Here is a 26,088-nt window from a genome sequence, read left to right on the forward strand (position 1 = left end):
ATCTCTGGTACCCTTGCAGCCTGCCTCACTTGGTCCAAATTGAGGATATTTGGTAGAATGGTCAGTGATTTAAGTAGGGAAAGCTCAGGGGAGGGGTCTCAGAATGGTACCGAGAATAGACAAATAGACACTGAACTCCAGGCATCAGCCAACACCGGTTCTGAAGATGTAAGGGTCACCCCAGGCAGCCTACGTCAAAGACTTGAGAATCTTTATGCTACCCCGAGAGGCATCTCCTTGCACCGAGCATCAAATGACCCAAGGTGCTAAATACAGAATGTTCTTCCCCAGCCTGATTACCCCCAGGCCATCAACACTCCCTCGGGTATGTCCTCCACTCCTTAGAAATGGTAGAAATCTTAGAAAGGTTTTTCCTCTCATTTGCTTTCTTGCCAACCAGCTAATGAAGAGTGGGAACAGGTATCGGGAACCAACAGATGGTTTCTCAGAAATGTGATGGAATATGAAATCTTGGTAAGCATTCATTTATTCTCTGAATGCAAGTCAAACACTGCACTGGGGCTGGCACTACAGAACCGGAAAAGATGTGATCCCTGGTTCCTCCCTTCTCTGTAGTGTCTACTGGGAGGAAGATGCTAGAAGGAGCACACTACAAAGTCTCCACCCTAGCTTGGTACGTACTGAATATATCCCAATGCATATGACTTTTACTTACAAATATTGTTTATACTTGTTTTGTCTTAAAGATTTTTCTTATTTAAAAAAATTTTTTTAATGTTTATTTTTGAAAGAGAGGGAGAGACAGCACAAGCATGAGCAGGGGAAGTGTCAGCACAGAGCCTGATGCAGGGCTTGAACTCATGAACTGTGAGATCGTGACCTGAGCCGAAGCCGGCGCTTAACCGACTGAGCCACCCAGCAGCCCAGATTTTTAAAAATTTTGAAGTACTCTCTACACCCAACATCAGGCTCAAACTCACGTTCCCCGAGATCACGAGTTGCATGCTTCTCTAACTGAGCCAGCCAGGCGCCCCTTCTTTATACTCATTTTGAAATGTCCCTTCAATCAGTAATAATAAACGAATAGATTTTATCTACATTTACAGTTGTTTCAATCTAAGAATGTACTGTCACCGATAAGATCTCACATTTTCCAGAATAAAGCTATTGAGACCAAAATGCTTTGTTTCTCTAAGGGCAGAATTAGTCATAATTGTATTGACTGCAAGCCAAAAAGAAACCAACTACAATAAATGTAGGATCTTGATTTCCGACCTCTATGATGAGGATCTTCTCAGTGTGTGCGCGTCTGCTCAGGTCTTTGCCGCGTTCCCCTGCAGTGTCCAAGGGCCGGCCACCCATAATATACCGACCACAATGGTATACTAGTCATCTTGAATTGAAGGTCCTTGGAAAACAGTCAGTGCAAGGGCACTCAGACCCTCCTCAGTCCCCCTGAAAGCAGAAACTAAATCTCCCATATGAGAGGTACCCTCCCTGCACTAAGAATGTCTTTTTAGAGTTAGCCTTATCATCAGAGCTAGGCACTTTGTAGCAAAGAAAACTGTAGAAACAAACCTTTTTACTTTTTGACCAATCTTCAGCCCAAATTCCACCTAGAATTCCATACTAAAACTCCCAAATATGTTTTTTTTAACCTATCAATTTCTCACAGATTTATTCTTTGTCTGAAATGTGTAAAAACTGCCTGCCTTGCTCATATCTTGAAGTCTCAGTTTCATTAGTGGGTCTGTGTGCACAAAATAAAATGCTGGTGGTTTTCTTCTTTTAATCTGTCTCATATGAATTTAATGCTTAGTCCAGCAGAAGAACCTTGGACAGAAGAAAATGTCTTCCTCCTCTTCAGTTGGCATGATATACTTTCACTGGATACTTGTAGATTCTGCAGCTTTGAGATCTTAGGACATCTGACATAAATCTGGCAGAAGGTAAGACTTCTTACCATATCAGCCTCCCAGAATCTGTCTACAGTTCAATGGAGTGAGAATGGTGAGGATCTTTTTCTCTTTCTGAATTTAGATTAGCAGGAGAAAATATTGTGGAACTGGTTCCTTGGGCTTAGCTACTGCTGGTGGGATCCTTTAGGTTTTACTAATCCATTTCCTCTAAGAGACTGTCACTATTTTCCTTTGTGTCTTTTGTGTCATCATAAAAAGGAATTACCAAATTTGAGGAAGCTCTGTTCTGTTTTCCACAGTGGCTGCACCAGTTTACATTCCCAACAGTGTACAAGGGCTCCGTTTTCTCCACATCCTCACCAATGCTTGTTATTTCTTATCTTTTTGATTCTAGTCATTCTGACAGGTGTGAGATGATCTCTCCTTGCAGTTCTGATTTGTATTTTCCTGATGATGAATGATGTTAAGCATCCTTTCATGTGTCTGTTGGCCATCTGAATGTCTTCTTTGGAAAAAATGTTTATTCAAGTTCTCTTCCCATTTCTTAATCAGATTATTGGGGGGGGGGGATGTAAAGTTGTATAATACGTTCTTTATTTATTTTGTGTATTAATCCTTAATCGGGTATATCAGTTGCAAATGTCTTTTCCCATTCAATGGGTTGACTTTTTTATGTTGATGGTTTCCTTGGCTGTACACAAGCTTTTCATTTTGGTATAGTCCAATAGTTTAATTTTGTTTTTGTTTCCCTTGCCTGAAGAGAGATACCTAGAAAAATGTTGCTAAGGCCAACATCCGAGAGATTACTGCCCATGTTTTAAGGAGTTTTACTATTTCTGGTCTCATATTTAGGTTTTCACACCATTTTGAGTTTGTTTTTGTGTATAGTGTAAGAAAGTGGTTCAGTTTCATTCTTTTGCATGTACCATCCAGTTTTCCCAACACCATTTATTGAAGAGACTGTCATTTCCCCATGGTATATCCTTGCCTCCTGTTGTAAGTTAACTTACCATATTAGCATGGTAAGTTTATTCCTGGGCTCTCTATTGTGTTCCAGTGATCTATGTGTTTCTTTTTGTGTCAGTATCATACTGTTTTGATTACTACAGCTTTGTAGTATATCTTAAAATCCGAGATTGTGATACCACTAACTTTGTTCTTTCTCAAGATTGCTTTGGCTATTCAGGGTCTTATGTGGATCCATACAAATTTTATTATTTGTTCTAGTTTTGTGAAAAATGCTATTGGTATTTTCATAAAGATTGCATTAAGTCAATATATTGCTTTGGGTAGTATGGACATTTTAACCAATCTGGTTCTTCCATTCCATGAGCATGGAATATCTTTCCACTTGTTTGTAGCATCTTTAATATTTTCATCAATATTTTATAGTTTTCAGAGTACCAATCTCTCACCCCCTTGGTTAAGCTTATTCCTAGGTATTTTACTCCTTCTGGTACAATTGTAAATGGGATTGTTTTAGTTTCTCTATTTCACTATTAGTGTACAGAAATGAAAGATTTCTGTATATATACTGAGACATTACTGAATTTTTGATGGAGTCTTTTTTTTTTTTAAGTTAATTTATTTTGAGAGAGAGAGAGCACTAGCATGAGCAGGGGAGGGGCAAAGAGAGAGAGGTAATCCCAAGCAAGCTCCACACTGTCAGCACAGAGCCTGATGCGGGGCTCGATCTCACAGAGAGAACATGACCTGAACCAAAATCAACAGTCAGACGCTTAAACCGACTGAGTCACCCAGGTGCCCCAGGGTTTTCTATATATAGTATTGTGTCATCTACAAATAAAGTTTTACTTCTTCCTTACAAATTTGGATGCCTTTTCTTTTTGTCTGACTGCTATGGCTAGGACTTTCAGTACTATGTTGAGTAAAAGTGGTTAGAGTAGATAGCTACTCTTGTCTTGTTTCTGACCTTACAGGAAAAGCTGTTAGCTGAAAGCTTTTCCTCATTATTTTTTTAGTTTGTTTATTTTTGAGGGGCAGGGGGTGGGTCAGAGGATCCGAAGTAGGCTCTCTGCTGACAGCAGACAGCCCAATGGGGGGGCTTGAACTCATGAACTGAGAGATCATGACCTGAGCCGAAGTCAGATGATTAACCCACTGAGCCAGCCAGGTGCCCCAATACTGGGTATAATGTTAGTTATGTTTGTCATAATGGCTTTTGTTATGTTGAGATAGGTTTCCTCTAAACCCACTTTGTTAAATCTTGTCAAATGCTTTTTTATCTCTTGAGATGGTCTTATGGTTTTTATCCTTCATTTTGTCAATATGGTGTATCACATATTGCCTGATTTGCAGATATTGAACCATACTTGCATCCTGGAATAAATTCCAGTTGATCATGAATGATTCTCTTAATGAACTGAATTTAGTTTAATATTTTCTTGAGGTTGATTTGTTTTTTTAGAGAGCGAGAGTGTGCAAGCTGGGGAGAGGGTCAGAGAGAATGTTAAGCGGGCTCCATGCTCACATAGAGCCTGATGCGGTGCCCAGTCCCACAACCCCAGGATCCTGATGTGAGCTGAAATCAAGAGTTGGACATTTCAACGGACTGAGCCATCAGGTGCCCCCTTTGTTGAGGATTTTTGAATCTATGTTTATCAGGGATATTTGCCTGCAGTTTTCTTGTAGCATCTTTGTCTGATGGTATCAGGGTAATGCTGGCCTTGTAAAATAAATTCGGAAGATGGGGCACCTGGGTGGCTCAGTCGGTTAAGTGGCCGACTTCAGCTCAGGTCACGATCTCGCGGTCTGTGAGTTCGAGCCCCGCGTCGGGCTCTGTGCTGACAGCTCAGAGCCTGGAGCCTGTTTCAGATTCTGTGTCTCCCTCTCTCTGACCCTCCCCCATTCATGCTCTGTCTCTGTCTCAAAAATAAATAAATAAATAAATAAATAAATAAATAAATAAATTCGGAAGCTTTCTTTCCTCTGATATTTTTTGGGGTAGTTTGAGAACTAGCCTTAACTCTTCTTTAAATGTTTGGCAGAATTCATCGGTGAAGCCATCAGTTCCTGGACTTTTGAGAATTTTTTGATCACCCACTCAATTTCATGACTAGTAATTGGTCTGTTCAGATTTTCTCTGTCTTCCTAATTCACTTTTGGAAGACTGTATACTTCTAGGAATTTATCCATTTCTTCTAGATTGTCCAGTTTGTAGCATAGATGTTTTGTAGCCTCTTACAATCTTTTGTAATTTTGTGATGTCATTTGTTACTTCATTTCTGATTTTATGATGAATGTAGCTAAAGGTTTATCAGTTATATTTATGTTTTCAAAGAGCCATCTCTTGGTTTCCTTGATCTTTTTTATCTTTTTAGTCTCAATTTCACTTATTCCCATTATGACCTTTACTGTTTCCTTCATTGTAACTTTGGGCTTTGTTAATGTTCTTTTTCTAGTTCCTTCAGGTGTTGTTAGATTATTTGAAATTTTTGTCTCTTGAGGTAAGCCTCTAATGCTATAAATTTCCCTTATAGAAGTGTTTTCACTGTGTCCTAAAGATTTTGGACTCTTGTGTTTTCATTTTCATTTGTCTACATTTTTTAATTTCAATTTTGATTTCTTCATTGACCCATCAGTTAGTTAGTAACATGTTTAGGCTCCATGTTCTTAGGTTTTTTGCCATTCTTGTAATTTCTAGTTTCATACTGTTTCAGTCAGAAAAGATGCTTGATATGATTTCAGTCACCTTAAATTTATTGAGACTTGTTTGGTGGTCTAGCATGATCTAGTCTGGAGAATGTTCTATGTGTACTTAAAAAGAATGTGTATTCTGGTGTTTTTGGATGGAATGTTCTGTACATATGTGTAAAGTCCATCTGGTCTAATGGGTCATTCAAAGCCACTTTTCCTGACTCATTTTCTGTCTGGATGCTCTATTGCTGTAATTGGGATATTGAAGTCCCCTACTCTTATTATTGTCAATTTCCTCCCTCAGGTCTGTTAATATTTGCTTTATTTAGGTGCTCCTGTGGTGGGTGAATAGATATTTATAATGTCATATCCTCTTGTTGGATTGATCCCTTTATCATTATATAATGCCTTTGTCTTTGTCTCTTGTTACAGTCTTTGTTTTAAAGTCTGTTTCTCTAAATATTGCTATCCTATTCCCCCCCCCCCCACCAACCCTTCATTTGTATGGAGTATCTTCTTCCATCCCTTCACTTTCAGTCTGTAAGTGGTCTGAATTCAGTCTCTTGTAGGCAGCATCTAGATGGGTCTTGTTGTCTTATCCATTCTGCCATCCTGTGTCTTTTGGTTGGAGCATTTGTATTTAAGGTAATTATTAACAGGTATGCACTTACTGCCATTTTGTTCGTTGTTTTCTGGATGTACTTCTTCTCTTTCACTTGTGATTGATGATTAGTGTTATGCTTGGCTTCCTTTTTTGTGTGTATCTATTATAGGTTTGTTTGTGGTTACCATGAGGCTCATACATAATGTCCTAAGTACCTAAGTCTGTATTGAGTTGATTGTTGCTGATGTTCAAACACATTCTAAAGGAACTTGCTTTACACCCCCTCCATGTTTTATGTATATGTCGCCGTATTTTACATCTTTTTGTGGGTCCCTAGATATAATTTAACTTAGATATAATTGATTTTACTACTTTTGTCTTTTAAGCCTACTAGCTTTATAAGTGATTGATATACTACTATCACTGTATATTTGCTTTTACTTGTGAAATGCTTTCCCTTTCATAATTTTCTTCTAATTATGGTCTTTTACACTTAAAGAAGTCCCTCTAACATTTCTTGTAAGGCCAATTTAGTGGTGATAAACTCCTTTACCTTTTGTCTGGGAATTTTTTTCTTAATCTCTCCTTCAATTCTGAATGAGAGTCTTGCCAGCTAGAATACTCTTGGTTGTGGGCTTTTTTTTTTTTTTTTCCAGCACTTTGAATGTTATCAGGCCACACTCCCTTCTGGCCTGCAAATTTTCTGCTGAAAAAATCAGCCTCATGGGCATTCTCTTGTACATAACTAGTTGCTTCTCTCTGGCTCCTTTTAAGATTCTCTTTGATCACGTGTCTTGTTGTGTACCTCCTTGAGTTCATCTTGTTTGGGGCTCTCTGTGCCTCTTGGATCTGGCTGTCTGTTTCCTTCCCCAGGTTAGGTAAATTTTCTGACCCTTTCTCTTCTTTCTGAGGGCCCTATAAGATGAATGTTAGTATGCTTGATGTTGTTCCACATATCCCTTAACCTAACCTTACTCAGTGTTTTGTTTTTTGCTGTTCAAGTTGGGTGCCTTCCATTAGCCTGTCTTCTAGATCACTGATCCATTCTTCTACGTTCTCTAACTTGCTGCTTTTTCATTTGTTACTGTATTCTTCCACTCTGATTGGTTCTTTTCTGTCTAGTCCACTGAGCAATTTTCTAATCATTTCTTTATCTCCAATTTCATTTAGTTCTTTTTCTGAAGTTTTGGGCTTTCATTTAGAGCACATTCCTCATTTTGTTTGTGTTTATTTCTATGAATTAGGTAGAAGAGCTGCTACTTTTCTCAACCTGAAGAAATTGACTTGTGTAAGGATGTCCAGTATAGACTATGTGCCTGGCCATTTTGGCTGGCACTGTAGCAGGTGTGGACTAGGGGTGCCAGGGCTCTGCAGAGGGCACTCTGGCAAGCCCAGGTAGAAAGCCCCACAGCAGTACCTACAAGGGGTGCCCAGGCAGTCATCTGGAGCATGCCCAGGGTGTTCTGCCCTTGTTGATACAGATGGAGCTGTAGTCAGTGCTGTCCAGGTCTACCCAGCATGTGCTGGAGGTGGGGGCTCATTGAAACAGGCCAGCCAGGGAGCCTGGATCCTACCTACACCCTCAAAATGGAGGAGTGTAAACAGTGGCAGGCCCCCTACTGCTTGGCGGAGAGCTAGTGCCCTTATATTATAGTTGCCCTTTGAAACCATGGCTTCTTATCTGTATCCCAAAACAGATAAATCTGCTCACAGGCCCTCAATTTTATCCCTCCCCACTGCAGTTTACACTGTTAGACACGATAATAACTGGAAACCCCAATCCCTACCTCTTTTGCTGTTCTCTAGGTGTTCCCTCCAACCTCTGTTGTGCAGAAGGTGTCTAGTCAGCCCTCGGTTCTCCAGGAGGTACTGCTATATATGTAGAGATAGATTCACCGTGTCCATGCAGAAGGTGAGATCAAGGTTTTCCTACTTCACTATTTCGTTTCCACTAGAAATTAAAGTTTCTATGTTAAGAATCCAAATTAGTGAGTTAAAGCTACGCAAAATAAGGGAAACAATTCTGTGCACAAGGAAATTGTTTTCAATAAGAAAATGGTATGTGGTGGAAATACATTTTTGTTGAAGGAAAACTTAGGACAAAATCTTAATGTAAAAAAGATAGTTTATAGGTTTATAGAAAAGAATTTTATACATGGCCAGTAATGGCTAAGACTAGAATAAATTTAAGTTTTAACATTAAAAAGTTTTGTTTATAGGGGTGCCTTAGTCAGTTGAGCATGTGACCTTGGCTCAGATCATGATCTCATGGTTTGTGAGTTTGAGCCCCGTGTTGGGTCCTATGCTAACAGCTCAGAGCCTGGAGTCTGCTTCAGATTCTGTGTCTCCCTCTCTCAAAAAGACACGTTAAAAACAAGCATTCAGGAAAACTGAGTCATCAATATTAAAAGAGACAAGCTTTGCTCACAATTATGTAACCTTCTATATTTGCCTTTAAAATCTTTTATTGTCACTTTGGTTAGATAGTTCATAATGATCTGTGATCCTATTTAATAAAATATACAAACTTCCCCCAATTAAATTCTAAAAAGTCTTTTCATCACAATCTAACCAAAATATTCCAGAGGGCCCATGGCATATTTCAAAACATTTGGTTTCCTTATATAAAAAAAGACATTACACTAATTAATCTTGTTGAGTTACATGGGAAACACTGTCAAATGAGTGATACTAAACCCTCTCAGATTATATTTACATAGCCAGATAAAAACTGCATGAAACTCCTAGAAATCAGGTTATGTCCTATTATCTTGAAATGTGTGTCAAAGAAGTAACCAAATTTCCCTGTCAACTGCATCGTAATGAACACTAATCAGATCTTTAGCTATGGGCGTTTTTAAGTCTTTTGTCATTTACAACACCTATAACTTAGATGTGGTTACAAAGCTTCCTGCAAATGTGTTTCATCTGCACTGATACTCATGGAAAGAAATCTGAGTACAGGTTTCTGATAACATTAAGATCACACAACTGAACTGGGTAAGGATTTCCAGAACTAATAAAAGAACTAGATGTAAGCAAACCAAGAGTAACATGGGACTGAATGAACTGAGGATTATAATTTTTAGGATTTTCGTTTGTTGAAACATCGATTTTTTTTAAATGGTTTTTCCAGATTAAAAGAAATGTTTTCTCTTAAGATAACTATAATTTACATCAATTTGATAAATGTTTTGTTTCACAAAGGCATATTTTATCTTTTTCTCCCTGATCCCTTCAAAAGTCAAAAAAAACTCTGTGTTCTTACATTTTCATAATATAGTAAAACCCCGGATTGCGAGTGACTTGTTCTGAATGTTCTGCAAGACAAGCAAACATTTCTTACAAATTTTAACTTGATAAATGAGTGATGAGGAGTGGTATGTGACACCTAATGTCACATGATCACAACTGAGCCAATGCTTCTTGAAATTCGCTTTGATATAGGAGTGCTTTGGATGTCAAGCATGTTTCCGGAATGAATTATGCTCGCAACCCAAGGTTTTACTGTGCATTCATCTGCACAAGTTCAATAGTAAGAGTACCAGGACACAATTAGAAACACTGGTTATATTACCAAGGCTTTGACTGGAATGTCATATTTGAAGGAAACATGCATAAACTCAGATCTAACCAGACAGCTTAAGCAACTATGATTGGCCTTATGGAACCAATAGAGCCCCTTGGAAAGATAGCTTGACACCTTGCTTACAGGGTTCCCATCAGACTTACCAGGTGAACAGAGAAGGTCACTTCTGGGCAGGTGCAAGAACCTGCACCTTGAGAAGAAATTAGCCCAGTCTGCATGTGTTACAGGCGAAGTCTGTGGCACGTATCTGGCCTGGCTTTAGACCTTGAGAGGCTGTTAAAGTTCAGTCTGAAAACAGCCTATACAATCGCTATTCTTGATGCACTTATGTAAATAATCAGACCAAGTTTTAAAAAACTAGACTTCCTTGGCAAACAAATTTTAATTAGCTGTCTTTGGTAAAAAGGAGTGTGATTGTAAAAATTGTTTTAATAACATACCTTTGTGAATATTATATTCTAATACATTTCATTATAAACTGGATGAGATCCTGATGTCTTCTGGTTTTCTCCAATGCCTGGCTACAACTCTCCAAACCAACATTTTGGGTTTTTGCCCATCTTTTGTACTTGGAATAATCTGATAAAACTGCCCTTTTTCCTGAAGCCCTGCAAACTGAATATAAACAACTTAATGTAAACTTCACAGAAATCACAACAGCTCATATGTAGACATTTTCCATGTCTGTTGCTCTATGGGCTTCTCAAAAAAAAATCATCACTCAAACTACAAACCAAGAATATATGCCAGATTGTCACTGCCTTCCATCTAGAAATTCACTTGACTGGCTACCCTCAGAAACTGGTTTATAATTTGATCCAATCATTAATCATTGCTTTTGTTTCCACAGAAATGGATTTTCATTACCTGATTTGAACCATCGGACTTTGAGAACACATCACCACCTCCTGAAATGAGTTTAACTAAACTGACCTATTCTCAAGAACTCAGAAACTGGTTCATGGAGACAGAACAACCTACCAGGTCAACTTTTATTTTTTTTTGAGAGAGAGAGAGAGTGCGAGCAGGGGAGGGGCTGAGGGAGAGAATCTAGAGTAGGCTCTATGCCCAGGGCAGAGTTTGATCTCACGACCATGAGATCATGACCTGAGCTGAAGTCAAGAGTTGGATGCTTAACCAAATGAGCCGCCCAGGTGTCCCCAACTCAACTTTTAATGTGTGAAACTTCCTGGGAAGTTTCAGAGGAGGGAAATGTAGGGGCCAAGGACAGGCCCCCTTAATGTCCCACAATGGCATACTGATCATTTTGAATTGAAGCTATGTGGTAAATAGCCAGTGCAAGGACACTCAGACCCTCCTCTGCCCTTTTGAAAGAAAATAAATCTCTTACATGAAAGGTACCCTCTCTGCTCTAAGAACTAAAATTACGTCTTTATTTTAAAGTTTATTTACTTTGAAAGAGAGAGGGGTAAGAGAATCCCAAGGAGACTCCACACTGTCAGCACAGAGCCCGATGCAGGGCTCAAACTCATGAACTGTGAGGCCATGACCTGAGCTGAAATCAACAGTCGAATGCTTAACCAACTGAGCCACACAGGTGCCCCAAACGACAAACCAAGAGGGCTGCCTGGGTGGCTGCTGGTTGAGCATCTGACTTTGGCTCAGGTCATGATCTTGTGGTTTATGGGTTTAAGCCTCGCATCGAGCTCTGTGCTGACAGCTCAGAGCCTGGAGCCTGCCTCGGATTCTGTGTCTCCCTCTCTCTCTGCTCCCTCCCTGCTCACACTCTGTCACTCTCTCTCAAAAATAATAAACGTTAATAAAAAACAAATCTGCAGAAATAAACTTGCTTACATTTTTACTAATCTACAACTGCAGCCCGAAACCTTACTAATGCTCCCAAACATTCATTTTCTTTTCCTATCAATTCCTGACAGATTTACTGTCTAAAATTGTATGTATTTTTTAAGTGCCTGCTTTAGTCTTTCGTTTGGGTGTCCGTTTCATTATGGGTACTGTGTGCACAAAATAAAACTGATTTTTTTTCTCCTCTTAATCTGTCTCATGTAAATTTAATTTCGAGTCCAGCAGGAAGAACCTTGGCCAGAGGAAAATTTCTTCCTCCCCTTCACTCTAACATGCCAACTGGTCCACCCATGAGCAGGCCCACAGCTAACTCATGGGCTTTCAATACTTCCTGAGGTTTTCCACCCCCCGCCCACACCCTCATAGGCGTTTGGCACTGTTGAATAAAGTCAGCTCAAGGTGGGTGAAAAGAGCAAGCAAAATTATTTTCCAAACATAGAAGGGAATGGTAGTTAAGATTCTCAGCCCCAGTTTGAGGTAACAAAATATATAAACATTTTTACATTAACCCTTATGTTCATACTTAGCTATACATATACTCACATATGGGCCAGATATTCTCACACTCCAAGTATCAATGCTGCTAACCATGTATAACAAAATACGTGCTACACAGATATAAATACCTTATAAAAACCCACAAAAACATCTGAGAGGCCCCAAAGAATAGAGGCCTAAACATACAAGATTATAGGTGTTGCTCAGTAGAAAACTACACACGTGAACACAAGCTGCAGTGAAGAAACTGGAGGTGGTGCTGAGGAAAGGAAAAAAAATAGGGCAGAAGGGAGCAAAGTGCTCAAGAAATGACCCCAAGATATTAGAACCTTTTAAACATGTCCATTAATCTTCCCAGAAGAATACAGTACTGTAGCATTTCATTTAGGATAACTGCGCAGGAAGAAGGGGGAAAGACGAGAGTATTTCCTAGTACTTTAAAACTTGCAAGTTTCTATCAAGCATTAATGATTGCTTTTGTTGGATGAAAAGGAAAATACAGGATCAAAAATAAATTAACGAAAAGTGAAAAAGACAGCATTTATAATGTGACAACAGAACTGTGGTAAAGGCTACGGAGACACTATGTTAATATAATTCAAATATCTACCATTTTCTCCTGTTACTTTACGATACCAGTCAAGGTGTTAAAACGGGTACACACACACACACACACAATACTTTCTCGCTAGTGTCATCCTATTTGATCTTTGCTCTTAAACACCAAATCTCTTTTGTAAACAAACTATCTATGGGGTACAAAGTTACATAGTCTTGACCCAGAGAAAGAAGAGAAGCATTTAATAGACAATTCTCTTCTGGTTACATGGGTCCGGTTTTCTACAAAATGGTTTATTTGCCCCTTTAATACAAGTTGAAATTAATTTCAACCTGGAATGAAAAGCCAGTTATCTAATGGAAATAAATGGTCCCCCCCCCCCGAAAAAAATAAGTTTCTAATGAAAGTATTAACTAGTGTCCATTTCTTACATTCGGCCACTAGACAGAAAAATCAACTCACAGGGCATTTGAGACATTCTGTTATGTGTTCTATTTTATTGTGTGAGTGCACTAATCTGTCCACATATAACCTCTGGTTAATAAAACCAGCGGAGGTATTCATCTGAGAGGAACATATACTCCCTAAAACCAGAATCTAAAAGCTAATAGACTCAGTTAAATGCTCTCTGGGGACACCAATACATTTCGATTACTACAAATTTTCATCGACATAAAAAGGACACTAAGTTAGGTAAGGTTCTAGCCTGTTAAGACTCCAGACACATTGCAATCCGATAGCCCCCAGGGGCAGGTTCTTCTATTAAGTGATTTTTTTTTTTTTTTTTTTTTTTTTACAAAAGTAGCTTTTATTTTTGTTTTTAAGAGGATATTTAACAGATGCTATTCATAGCACCATCAGTCTGAGGAGCTCTACGTATTTCAAAGAAAATGCCTTTTGGTTCTATAAATGGGTTCATACCAAATTCACCATCTTTTAGAATAAATCACTACCAGCACTAGAACGACAAATCAGTCTGAAAACCCCGTGACTTAGATGGAGAAACAATATCCACGTTATGGAACGAGTGAGGCAACTTAAGTTACTTCCCCAGAGCGACCCAAAGGTTCTAGAACACTTATGTCAGACCCCCTCAGACAAAAGCTGCAGAAAGAGAAGGAAACACGACACACCACAGAGTGAGCCACGGGGACCCGGAGAGCCACGTCGCAATTTAAGACCACAATCTGCATCCAGAAAAACATGAAAGGCCTTTGTGTGCAAAAAAGAAAAGCATGTGCTTGTGGGAGGTTAATGAAGGTCTGGGGCTGAGTGAAGAACAAGAAAATAAAAGAACAGATTTTCACGCTCTTCTCTCCTCCAATATTGTCACACAAGCTACACGAGTGCGCACACACCCCTACACTCTACGTTCACATTGTTCCTCTTTCTCCAAAGTTTCCCAGGGAGGGAAACTACACCTCCGACGTGATTAGCCAAAGGGGGGCAGGTTTCTACACGGAGTAAAACACACGACCTCCCAAGCCCCCGCAGATTACCCATCAAGAACATTAAGATACCTCATAGGAAAAAAAAACCAAAAAACTTTTCATTTTAGTTGTGATTTGACCTGACTTATACACCACAACCCACACCCACCATGTATCAGTCTACTCCTTAGCCTGACGGACCAGGACTCTTATCAGACTGACCGGCAGGGCTGCATCTCTCTGGTGAAGAAGCCTTTCGAACATTTAGCTGTGGCTCTCTCGGTGCTGACGAGGGCCAGCTTCTCCCCGCCATCGTGGCGTCACCATCGCATCTCTGAGCTAACGGGGTTCATGTAGAAGACTGAGGGAGAACGTCTCTCCCAATTCATACACGACCTTTCTTTCTTATTAACTTTGTGCCATAGAGATATGCTGCAGGTTTGTTTCAAGCACAGAAAATAGAAGACTTTTGCATAGGGGGAAAAAAAAAAAAGCTGTGGGAAAGGATTCCCATCAGTCCTGCTCCAGCGTTACCAGGGCTCAGCTCACAGGACGACTGTTTCCTTCCCAGGCCAACGTCCTTGGTGTCTCCGTTCACCTGGCCACTCAGTTGTTCCTGATGATGATCCCTGGAGCGTCTGACTGGCTGAAAGTGCTGCTGGGGTTGGGGGGGTGGGGAGGGGAAAGGTGACAAAAAAAAAAAAAGGGACCAGGCCACAGGATGATGATGACTGTATGGCAGAGAACCATCAGAATAGCAACAAGAGATAATCTTGCCAGAGACCACGGATAAAAAACTAGAAGCTCTGAGGACTCAGAATTCAATAAACAAGTAACAGTACTAAATATTCTGGTAAACAAGTAACAACCCAACTGGCTGTTCAATAGTGGACAACTGTTCTTATTTCTATTTCAGGGTTGCGGGGTTTCCATTCAGAGTCCACAAACGTTGGTGTCTACAGCGGTAAGAAATCTGAGGCGTCCGTCGTTCTGAGGATTCTCTGGTACATGGCTGGTTCAATACTTCAGCATTAACAAAAGCAAAACGGTGGCCAGACCTTCACCAGACCCTGGCCCATTTTCACACTGGTCTCTCTGTTCCAGGCTGACCTCAGTCCTTCTTGTCCTCCTTCTGAAGCTGGCTTTTTGTGCTCCCTAGGTTGTTCCACACCTCTGTGTACATTAGGGTCCCAACGAAGACAAACAAGGTACCCAGCCAGTGCCACAGAGTGAAAGGGTTCTGGAAGTACAAGATGGAAAAGATGAGGCTGACAAACTTGCGCAGAGTCACGACAAGGGTGACGGTAAGGGAGGCGCATTCTGTGGTGAGGATAAAGACACCCCGGATGCACACGTACCTGGAGTGGTGGGTTAAGGTGGTTTTCTGTAGACTGCCAAGAGAACCCCAGGGAGAACCTTCTGGCATGGTTTAAATGTTCATATTCTAAGAACCAGAAAACGCGGGGATGGGTGATGGCTGCTCTGAGTCTCCTCCCTGGTAGAATATCCTGCAGAATGAATGTCCTGCCATTCGTTGGTGGACCCTAGCTTGAAACTGCCCGAAGGCCTGAATTCTTGTTCTGAATTCTTCCCACTGCTTACAGTGAGGGTCCCCTCCCCCATAGTGACAGGAGGTAACACTTTCAGGAAAGGTCAGCAAACCTACTTCATAGGACCTGGTCCTCGGCCCTTCGACCCACTCGTCCCAAAAGGAACTCTGCGGGCAAATCTCTGAGGTGACATCAGAGGAATGAGATCGAGCTCCATCTGTTTCATTGTTCCAAAGACTTAAAGGTTTTTTTTAAAAATTTTTTTTTTTTTTCAACGTTTATTTATTTTTGGGACAGAGAGAGACAGAGCATGAACGGGGGAGGGGCAGAGAGAGAGGGAGACACAGAATCGGAAACAGGCTCCAGGCTCTGAGCCATCAGCCCAGAGCCTGACGCGGGGCTCGAACTCCCGGACCGCGAGATCGTGACCTGGCTGAAGTCGGACGCTTAACCGACTGCGCCACCCAGGCGCCCCATCCAAAGACTTAAAGGTTTTTATAGTGTACTTAAGGTCGTTCAAGAGAGCCATTTACAAAATTAGGCTTTAATTAGTTTGAAATTTCGGGCAGAATTTTGTGGCAGCTGGTGAAATGTCCGAGGCTGCTGAAAAACTCCAGGAGAAATCACAGAGCATTCTTGTCACATACCAATACTGAATTATCCACGGATTTCTCCACGCCACCCACAGCAATTCCTTTATGTGCCCAATGACCTGCTGACCTCCTGCAGCGCTACCAACTCTCTGGCCGTTCCCAAAAGCCCAGGCTGGATGGGAATCTCTGTCTCCTGCAGTACAGATCAAGGCAGACGCAAAACTCAGGTCACCGCACCATTAGGAATACAAACCTTCTCTGTGTTACTTTGACATAAGAGGAGGGTATGGCAGAGGGGTGCAAAGGATACTGAGTGATGACATTCATGAGGAGGTAGAACCACATGATGGGCACTGTCACACCAATGAAGGGAACTTGGTACAATTCTGCAAAGATGAAAAGGGGATACAGTCATACATTTAGGACAGCGTAAGTCTTCATCTTTTTGGACAAAGCGATACAGACTGAACATAACAGAGACAGCAACGTTACTCCCCTAGCAAAGAGATTTGGATCGTACACCATTTCACTTGCCCTGATTCCAGGCTACACCAGTCTCAAGAGTCATTACAATGGTTTCTTAAATTCTAATTTGTTTTTTATTTGAGAGCAAGCGAGCATGCGAGTGAACAAGAGGGGAAGGGGGAGAGAGAATCTTAAGCATTAAGTTATCATTAATTTTAATTGTAAAATAAGCTCTCTACCATTCACCTGAATAGGACCCCACTTTACAAAGAAAGACTCAAGTACAGAGCAGTGAAAAATGACATGGTCTCAGCTGACAATTAACACAAGAATAAAGACAACTAGGGGCTCCTGGGTGGCTCAGTCGGTTGAGTGTCTGACTTCGCCTCAGGGCATGATCTCCCAGCTTTGTGAGTTCAAGCCCCTCGTCGGGCTCTGTGCTGACAGCTCGTAGCCTGGAGCCTGCTTCGGATTCTGTGTCTCCCTCTCTCTCTGCCCCCAACCCGTTCGCATTCTGTCTCTGTCTCTCAAAAATAAATATTCTTAAAAATGAAAAAAAAAAAAGAATAAAGACAACTAGTAACTAAATGCCATCTGAAAATATATTCAATCCTACTAGTGATGAGAGAATTCTAAATTAAAAAAGGCTCTACCATTTTATATTTATTAAAACAGCGATTAAAAATTTGTAAAATCCTGGGCGCCTGGGTGTCTCAGTGGGTTAAAGTGTCCGACTCTTAATTTCAGCTCAGGTCACGATCTCAGGGTCGTGGGATGGAGACTTGCGTCAGGCTCTGTGCTGAGTGTGGAGCCTACTTGGGATTCTCTCTCTCCCTCTCTGCCTGTGCTTGCTTGCATGCGCGTGCTCGCTCTCTCTCTCAAAATAAATAACCATTAAAAAAAAATGATGAGGGGCGCCTGGGTGGCTCAGACGGTTGGGCGACCGACTTTGGCTCAAGTCATGATCTCATGGTTTGTGAGTTCGAGCCCTGCATCGGGCTCTGGTGCTGACAGCTCGGAGCCTGGAGCCTGCTTCGGATTCTGTGTCTCCCCCTCTCTCTGCCCCTCCCCTGCTCACGCTCTGTGTCTCTCTGTCTCTCAATAATAAATAAACGTCAAAAAAAAAAAAAAAATGATGAAATCCTAATCTGGAATGGTGGCAGTGGAACCAGCAGCCTTGGCTGACAGTAGCAATTGGTGCATTTTTGTAAAAAAAATCAATTTCATAATTCTTAAGGGGCAATAAAGTATTTATATGCATTCTTAGGAATCCTCACTAATACAAAAGATGAAAAATAGTTCTCCATTGATGACAGTACTATTTATGATAAAACACTGAATCAATCTAAATGGCCAATCTTAGAGCAATGGCTATGTATGGCAAAGGAACTTTAAATAAGGCATTAAAAAATTAAAATTAAAAAAATCATGAAGATTATATGCAGTCATATAAAGAAGGAAAGTGAAAAAGTATAAAATTTAAAAAATCATGAATATCATATACAGTCATATAAAGAAGGAAAGTGAAAAAGCAAGTATAAAACTATGTCCATGCTAGGATGACAACTATGCAAGAATATACATAAACAATATCTGGAAGGAAACTGGGAAAATGAAATTAGCTGACGTGTCAGGCAATGGAAAGGTAACTCTTCTTCTCTTAAATATGTTCTCATATTAGTTTTATATAATCAAGGCTTGCACAGTAAATATTTGGGAGGAAACAAAATAATCAAGATCAAAGAGATTTTTAAGTTTCCAATTTTGTAGCTTAAGATATTTCAGTTTTTATTTATTCATTTTGAGAGACACAGCAAGGGAGGCGGGGCAGAGAGAAAATCCCAAGCAGGCTCGGCACTGTCAGCATGGAGCCCGATGTGAGACTTGAACTCACGAACCGTGAGATCATGACCTGAGCTGCAATCAGGAATCAGAGGTTTAACCAAGTGAGCCACCCAGGTGCCCCTTCATCACTTTTTTGAAACTGCTCAATTGTTTGTGGGGTCTGAATTATACAGAATAACTTGGGAAATTCGAACAGTGATATTGAAACCTGGTTAGTAAATGAACGTTACTTTTCTTTTGCAAAAAAATAAAAAGCCACGTATGTAAAGATAATTCGCTATAACTGTATGTCTGGACTAGAATGCCATAATCTGGCATTCTACTGTCTTTGAAACACTTAGCGTGTACTGAAATGAAAAGAAAGTTAACAAGTATTATTACTGTTTAATAACTTCAGAGATCCACGGTATCGATTTGCTGGGAAAAGAATCAATCAGTAGCACTTAACATATTTAGGTGGATTTTTAGTTCTCTTAGCAAATTCAAGGATAACAGATTCATCTGAGACAACCTCAAAGCAAGCAAGAGAAAGAAGCATCTATTCAACGCAGGTATGAGCTGAAGGCAGATTCTAAAAGAGATTTTACATAAACACCCATCCCTGTGACTTTTAGAAGAGCGCTCTAGGAACGAAATCAAATCAATCCCAAGGAATCTGATGTTCATTTTAATAGCCCTTTGCTGTGTGGGGACTCTCAAGGGACCTTAAAAATCACTGTGACAAAAATGGCTATATGTCAATGAGATCTCCAAAAAAAACCCCAAAATCAGAAATGGAGTAATTCAGAGCCTTAGAAACGTTAACACACTACCTTCATTACACATTTTTTTTTTTTTTGTGGGCAAATGGGACAGGCAAACACAGCAAACTCAAACAGAAAGCAGTCACAGTCACAACCTCACAATATGCATGTTCAGACTTCAGAGCGCAAACAAGTTTACAGAGCACACACTGCCATTCTACAAAATGTCCTCACCATTTTAGGTACGAGCCACGTAAAGCCTTAATTCTACAAACGTGTATCTGTTCCTGTGTGTTCATTTGTCTGTACAACGCCATGTCTTTTAGTAGATATTCACGTCAGATAAGTAATTTCTTTCAAGTTAGTTGGCAATTTATAGCTAGTTTATTAACTCGCCACTTTAACAAGGAATAGCTAACTTACCCTGCAGACATTTGAACTAATTTTGCTTATTCCTGCTGCCTACCTACCCTGTACCTTGGAAAAAAGCCCCCTCATGGTTTTTGCTTCCCCTTGCTCCCAGGTGGCTAGGCTAGGACTGGGTCTGTGAGCAGGTCCGCCTTCGCCAGCCGAAAAAAAGATGTGCGGGAACACAGAGCTGGACTGCCGCCCGGCTTCTCGTGGTCCCACCCCTGCAGTGTGTTATTGCTATGTCTTTGCATCCTCAAAACACCAAACGTGCCACATGCAAATGCAAACACACACATTCCAAAGCGTTCTGTGGTGAGGATGAAGACACTTAGAAAATCTGAAGGCAGTTCTCTAACTTCGTTGGCAAATAACTGAGAAGCACCCGTAAAAGCTTTTGCTGCTGCAACTGCTCATTAACAGCACTATATTCCCGGAAGGCGGAACAGGGAGGGTTTCGAACAAGGCAGGGATTTGGATAAGACCGTGAAAAGAAGCGGTGGTCAAGTCAATAGGAAAACTGAGAGCTGATCCCAGAAACTGTCAGGTAATTCTCCCGGAGATGCCCACACTCACCAGACTTATTGAACAGAACCGCATGGTCATAGATGTCAGAAGCCAGGAAGATGAAACCCGGGAGTGGAAGGGCGTGCTGTGGGAAGGAAGATTTCACGTAAATTGAAATGCAAACACATCACAGAACATTTAGAGCGGCTTTACAGTGACTTTAAGTTTTACAAGGTGTTTGACAAGCAGTGTCAAGAAAAGGAATTTAGACTCGCTAAATTAAATATTTGTATCCAGTGCTTCCGCCCACGTGACCCTGAATGGCGTGCTGTCAACCCCAAACTACAGCTCTTGCCCTTATGGAACAGAATCAGATGATCATCACGCACTAAACAAAAAAAAATGGAGCCGGCATCCTTCCCTCAACAAAAGGGAAATTAACTCCCAGTCATCTTGCCCACAGGATTTGCTGTATTTTGCTACTTTTGAAAATGGCTGAGCAAATACAAGGATTTAAAAGTTACAAAGCAAAGGCAAATTTCAGGGAGTTTAGGAAACTCGAGGGAAAAAGAGATTTGAGGACAATATGAGGTCAGGGAAAATAAAATGAAGACAAGAATAAAAAGGGGTTGAAGAAGACACAACAGGTCGGCACAGATGAATGAACGAGCCTGACGATAACCCACCACAATAAGGAATCAGAGCTAACATTACAGGCAGTTACTCTGTGCCGAGTACTGTTCTAAAACAAAGGTGTGAACCGGACCGATTGTTCCTTATTTTTTAAATTCCCAGACACATACTCCAGCTCCCATTAAATATCTCAAATTGATGGTCTGCAACTTTAGTACAGAAAGCTGGCGGTGAAGGAATCTCTGAATACGGACCCTGAAGGCGTCCCTACCAGCCAGGACGGTGAGGGGCTGTGCTTTGGATGTTATCTCCACAGGAGAGACGCTGGAGGAAGAGGACAGTTAGAGGAGGTGGCTCTGGCTCAGCAGTTTTACAACAAAAGAGTGGAAGCACACAGAATTTGCTAATGAAACTCTCCATCAAGGGAAGACAGCCACTGGGAGGGACTCCGCACCTCCCATCCCCCCACCGCCAAATGCCTGCCTGGCTGCAGACATCCTCCCTGGCATGTTGCTTTGGGACTCGTTTTCCTGTTCCAAGTTTCCATATTGCTTTTAATTTGACTTCACCTACAGGGACCTGGGGGGTGAAGGTTCTTCATCCCCAGGGGTCGTTCCTGGCTAGCAGACACACGAGGTTCACACCGACTGAGCACAATCGTCTCCTATAGAGAACTGTGGCTCAGAATACACCATTAGTAGCCTATTAAACGTACTTGGTCCTTCAACGACATCAGAAAAACGTGTATTTCATTTGAAATGACATATGACGACTCAGTACTTTTTGTCTTCCCCAGGTTCAAAAAATTGCTTACATTATAAAACAAAGCCTCCTTAGAGTGCTTCCCAAATTGTTTGTATAGGGTCTCCTGGAAAATACCCATCCTTGCTGACATCAGAAGAGCAAAAGTCAGTGCCCCTATACCTAAAAAACAAAAATTGGGTTATAAGAATTAGATTTGCTCATTTCCAGACATTTTCCTAAAGAACATTGATTGTTTAAAGTTCTACATATATTACAAACTAGTTGTAGAACATGCACAAAATTTTTAAAAGAAATAAAAATTAACTACAATATTACTACCCACTCCTTAATAGCTTGCTCTATCTCCCTACATACATTTATTTATTTATTTTATGCAAAAAAAACAGGATCATAATGAATATACAATTTTATATCTTGCTTTCTTCATGATCTTTTTCTTGGATTTTCCTTCAAGTCGTTTATTAAAATTTTTTCAAAGGTATGAGTTAATGGCTCCATATTATTGTAGCACATAGAAACCATAGTTAAATGTATTATTATAACATGAGCCTCATTAGGTTACTTCCAGTTATTTTACCATTAAAATCACTGTCCATCTTTCTACATAAATCTTTAAACAAAATGTTGATTATTTCCTTAGGACAAACTTTCCAAAATGGAATTACTGACTCAAAAGTTGTAGCTATTTTAAAAACTCAATACATCCATTTTTTCCAGAAAGGCTATGTCAATTTCTACCATAAACAGGTTATACAAAAATGGTTGTCTTACTTCACCCTCAGCAGCAATGAGGATAATAATAAATGATTATCCAATTTGATAGAGCGAAAATAAAAAGGGACTGCATTTTGGTTTCAATTTGCATTTCTTTGATGCCAAGACTACTGAGGCCGAACACACAATGATCAGACACTAATGTTTTCCCCATGAATTGTGTGTTCGTATCCTTTGCAACTTTTTCTTGTTGGATGAAGTGTTTTTCCAACAGCTCATAAAGATCTTTCTATGTTAAGAACAACAACCTAAAAGGATGAAGTCTCAAAGCCAAGAAGCAGGGAGAACAGAGTCCTTTCATTGCTACTTCTCTTCCACTTGGTCTCAATCTGGTACTGCTGCTACCTGGCTAAGCAGGAAAGAGTTTCACCTCCATGTCATCCAGTGTGAGGCCAGAGCTCTGCAGGGGTTGTCTCGTGACTTCCACAAAGAGATACTTGTATTTTTAAAGATTCCCTAGGAGACTCTGCTGATCAGTCAGGTTTGGGAACACTCATTAGGGAAAAGCTAACTTATGAAGAAAATGAATCTAAGATTCAGAAATGAGCCCCTTGGAAATTTCAAGAGCCAACTGCTCTGACGTGCCCTTCGTATGTAGAAGCTCCTGCTCAGCAGACAGCTCATGAAGTAATGGACACTCGAAGCAGTGCTCCCAGTGAGTGTGACAGGCAACCAGAAACTATTCCAGTGGCAGCCGTGGAAATATGGATCCATGTTGTAGAACACGCTACCCTGAACACGGACATTGTCTTTCTTTCATGTTCCCAACACCAAAGTTCAGAGACAGATGACGACCCAGCGTGCCTCTCTCCTCTGTGGCATCATCTGTGTAGCCAAAGCTTCTTGCCAAGAAACCTGTCCCTTAGGAGAAAGTTCAGCCAACAGAACTGCAGAGGCAATTAGCTTCATTGTAATTACTGTACTTGCCTAGTAACCACCTTAGAAATGCCTGGAATCCGTCATTCTCGCTGGAGCTGGACTGGGAGGTCTAGGAAATAAGAAAAATACTCAGTATTGAGTCTAGAACTACATGCAAGGTGCTTGGGTACAAAGGAAATATCTGTGTTACCCAGTCACCTCCACTCTTTTCTTGCAGAGACCCGAATCCTTCTATTGCATAAGCATTTAAGTTTATTGCGTCAATAATAGGTACCTGTGCCCCCACGGCAAGGAGTGAATATAAATAATTTGTGAAGTGATTCTTACCACCTGCTTTGCTGACATGAAAGTGCAAATAAATATCCCCACAGACACCAGGGCAATGGAGGTATATTTGAATATGCTGTATCTGCAAAAACAAGAACCAGAACACCTTAGGAAAAAAGCACAGATCTGAATTTCCACACGATGTTCACAGTCAGATGGAGCCTAAGAGTAAAAATCACCAAAACATGGCTGAGGGGATCACTTTCTAGCAGACTTCCCACGTAAGGCCATGTGAGAAAGAGTCAGGATGCTGGCTGGTGTCTAAACAACACCCAATCTTAGCGCTGCTTAAAAGAGTTTCCATTGGTCGGTGGACCGATAGATCGTTTCATCAGAAAACAAGAACCAAAAACGACACAGACCAGACATGACATTCCATTCTGCTCAAGAGTCCAAATGAAAGCCCGACTGAGATCTTAACTGTCACCTGTTTCTCCTGTCTTCAGGGGGCCCAGACCTGAGTGTCAAGGGACACAACACACAAGAGGAAGAACAGAGTATCACGGCCAAGTAGCAGGATTCAGTGCTCAAAAAAAAAAAATCATTCAACTTGTCCATTTTCAGGAAAGGATTCTGTAAATCATGTCTGAATGACTCGACTGTTGCTTTTATTTTATTATTATTTTTCTTATCTTAGAGAGAGAGCATGTGTCCAAGTGGGGGAAAGTCGGAGGGGGGAGGGGGAGGGAGAGGATCTTAAGCAGCTGAGTGTGGAGCCAGACTCAGGGCTTGATCCCACAAGCCTGGGCTCATGATCTGAGCCAAAATCAAGAGTCGGACACCCAACTGACTAAGCCACCCAGGCGCTCCTCTAATGTTTTTAAATGCTGGCACAGTTGGATAAAGGGAGGACTATGACACTAACAGGACTACTGGCAGTAAGAACGGTGGCATTTCCTATTAACTGGAACAACATCGTTAACATCCCTCTTGGGCTCTTAGTGATAAAGCAAAAGGACTCAGGCAAGAATGAAAGGAAATGAAACTTACAGGAGGAACCATCAGAGGTTTTCCAGTCAAATACTTTGTACACTTCTGGTCATATCACCTCATAAAAGGCCAAAAGGACTGGCTGAGCAGCAGCTCAAGGGGCCAACAGCACCACGCCAGAGGAGAGGGGCAGGGTGAGGAAACAGGCGCTGGAGGAGGCAGATACAAAAGTAAGGGAACTCTTCGGTCTAGAAAGATCAAGATCGGGAGAGGTTTGGAATTGTGGCCTGAAAATTCATGACAAGTAATGAGTATGGGCTTGGTCTTCAAAGCCTAGAAAGAGGAAAACACTGTGAACCTAAGAGGCTCTACTCAGGTTAAACAAGAGGAGATACTAACTTACTAAGTCATGGTAGTAGATAGTTACCTTAGGGAAATACCTGCTTTTTGGGGAGCACACACCAAGGAGTGTCAAAAAGGCTTACTTGGATAGATTCAAGATGACAGACCCAAAATAAGTTCTTAAGGGAAATGGAGATGTTTGAGAAAGGCCCAGGACATTTCAGAGCATTGTCAGGAGAATACATTCCTTTTATAACATGTCTTTTTGTATCCCTGTTATGAGCAAAATCAAAGGCTGGAAGGACTGCAGGTCTGTCCCAACGTGAATTCTACACATTATCAAGAAGCGTGGCAGTCACTTCGATGTAACGAACCTGACCAGTATATACGAATGCTCACCTGGAGAGAACCTAGAAATCAGTTACAATCATACCTATCTGGAGGAATACAGAAGCCTCAGAAGATAAAGGGTTTGTGATAAGGAGCCTATCAAGACAGGACAACTATCTTTCTCGTGACACAGCCCTTATTTCTTAAAAACTCTAGATTCCCACAGAGAGTTCTAATACTGGGGTCTAGGACAGAAAGGTTGGCATAAGCTTGTACAGTTGTGATCTTAACAGAGGGTGAACTTTCCCTGAGAAATGTTCCAGACTGAATGTGCTGACTCTCCCCAGTGCCCCACTTCCTTGGGGGCATGGGGTAAGGCTCAGGACACAAATGGAAGGCAAACACTTTGAGAAAGCATCTCAGGGCCTTCTGGTATTCCCAACCATATCCCAGAGAAAGCCACTGGCGACAACCACATAGAACAATCCTGAAACTTTTCATTCTATCTTCTTGGCCATTTGGGCCTTTGTTAGGAATTTTCTTTCTAACACGGATGATCATGCTATACTCATAAACACCTTCTATGACACCACTGTCCCAGCACTTCCATGAAGCTGAAAATGTTCCATATCTGGGTTCTCCAACAGGGTCACCACCGGCCACATGGGGCTATAGGCAGGTAAAATGTAACTACTGGGACCAAGATACAAGTATTTATTTAATTAAATTTAAATGTAAACGGTCTCATGTAGCTAGTGGAGACCACACAGGAGTGAAGTTCTAAATCAATTGGTCATGTAGGTTACTGTGGTACTAAAGACTCAATGATGACAAGAGTTCTACCCAGAGAAAATGCTGCTCCAAAGCGACAGGTGGGGCCCCTTACCTGGTCCACGGCCTCAAGATGCATGTCACTGTCACAGAGAGAGCTGAGAAACAAGGAATTATCAAGA

At 41.0% G+C, this 26,088-nt stretch overlaps 1 protein-coding gene across 2 annotated transcripts in view; it reads right to left on the reverse strand.

The window, feature by feature from the left end:
* Window positions 1-14,864: 14,864 nt before the first annotated feature.
* SLC35B4 (solute carrier family 35 member B4) overlaps window positions 14,865-26,088 on the reverse strand; it is a 38,166-nt gene continuing 26,942 nt past the window's right edge. The window contains exons 5-10 of one of the 2 annotated variants that reach the window (XM_030308472.1): window positions 23,534-23,615; window positions 23,255-23,315; window positions 21,603-21,712; window positions 20,225-20,300; window positions 16,498-16,573; window positions 14,865-15,402 (exon numbers count right to left, since the gene is read on the reverse strand). In XM_030308472.1, the coding sequence (XP_030164332.1) occupies window positions 15,156-15,402; window positions 16,498-16,573; window positions 20,225-20,300; window positions 21,603-21,712; window positions 23,255-23,315; window positions 23,534-23,615 (652 nt within the window). In that variant the 3' untranslated portion in view covers window positions 14,865-15,155. Of the gene's footprint in view, window positions 15,403-16,440; window positions 16,574-20,224; window positions 20,301-21,602; window positions 21,713-23,254; window positions 23,316-23,533; window positions 23,616-26,088 lie in introns of both variants that reach the window. The other variant, XM_030308473.1, reaches the window with a different exon arrangement.

Source organism: Lynx canadensis, chromosome A2, assembly GCF_007474595.2.
Source record: "Lynx canadensis isolate LIC74 chromosome A2, mLynCan4.pri.v2, whole genome shotgun sequence".
NCBI classification, from domain to species: Eukaryota; Metazoa; Chordata; class Mammalia; order Carnivora; family Felidae; genus Lynx; species Lynx canadensis.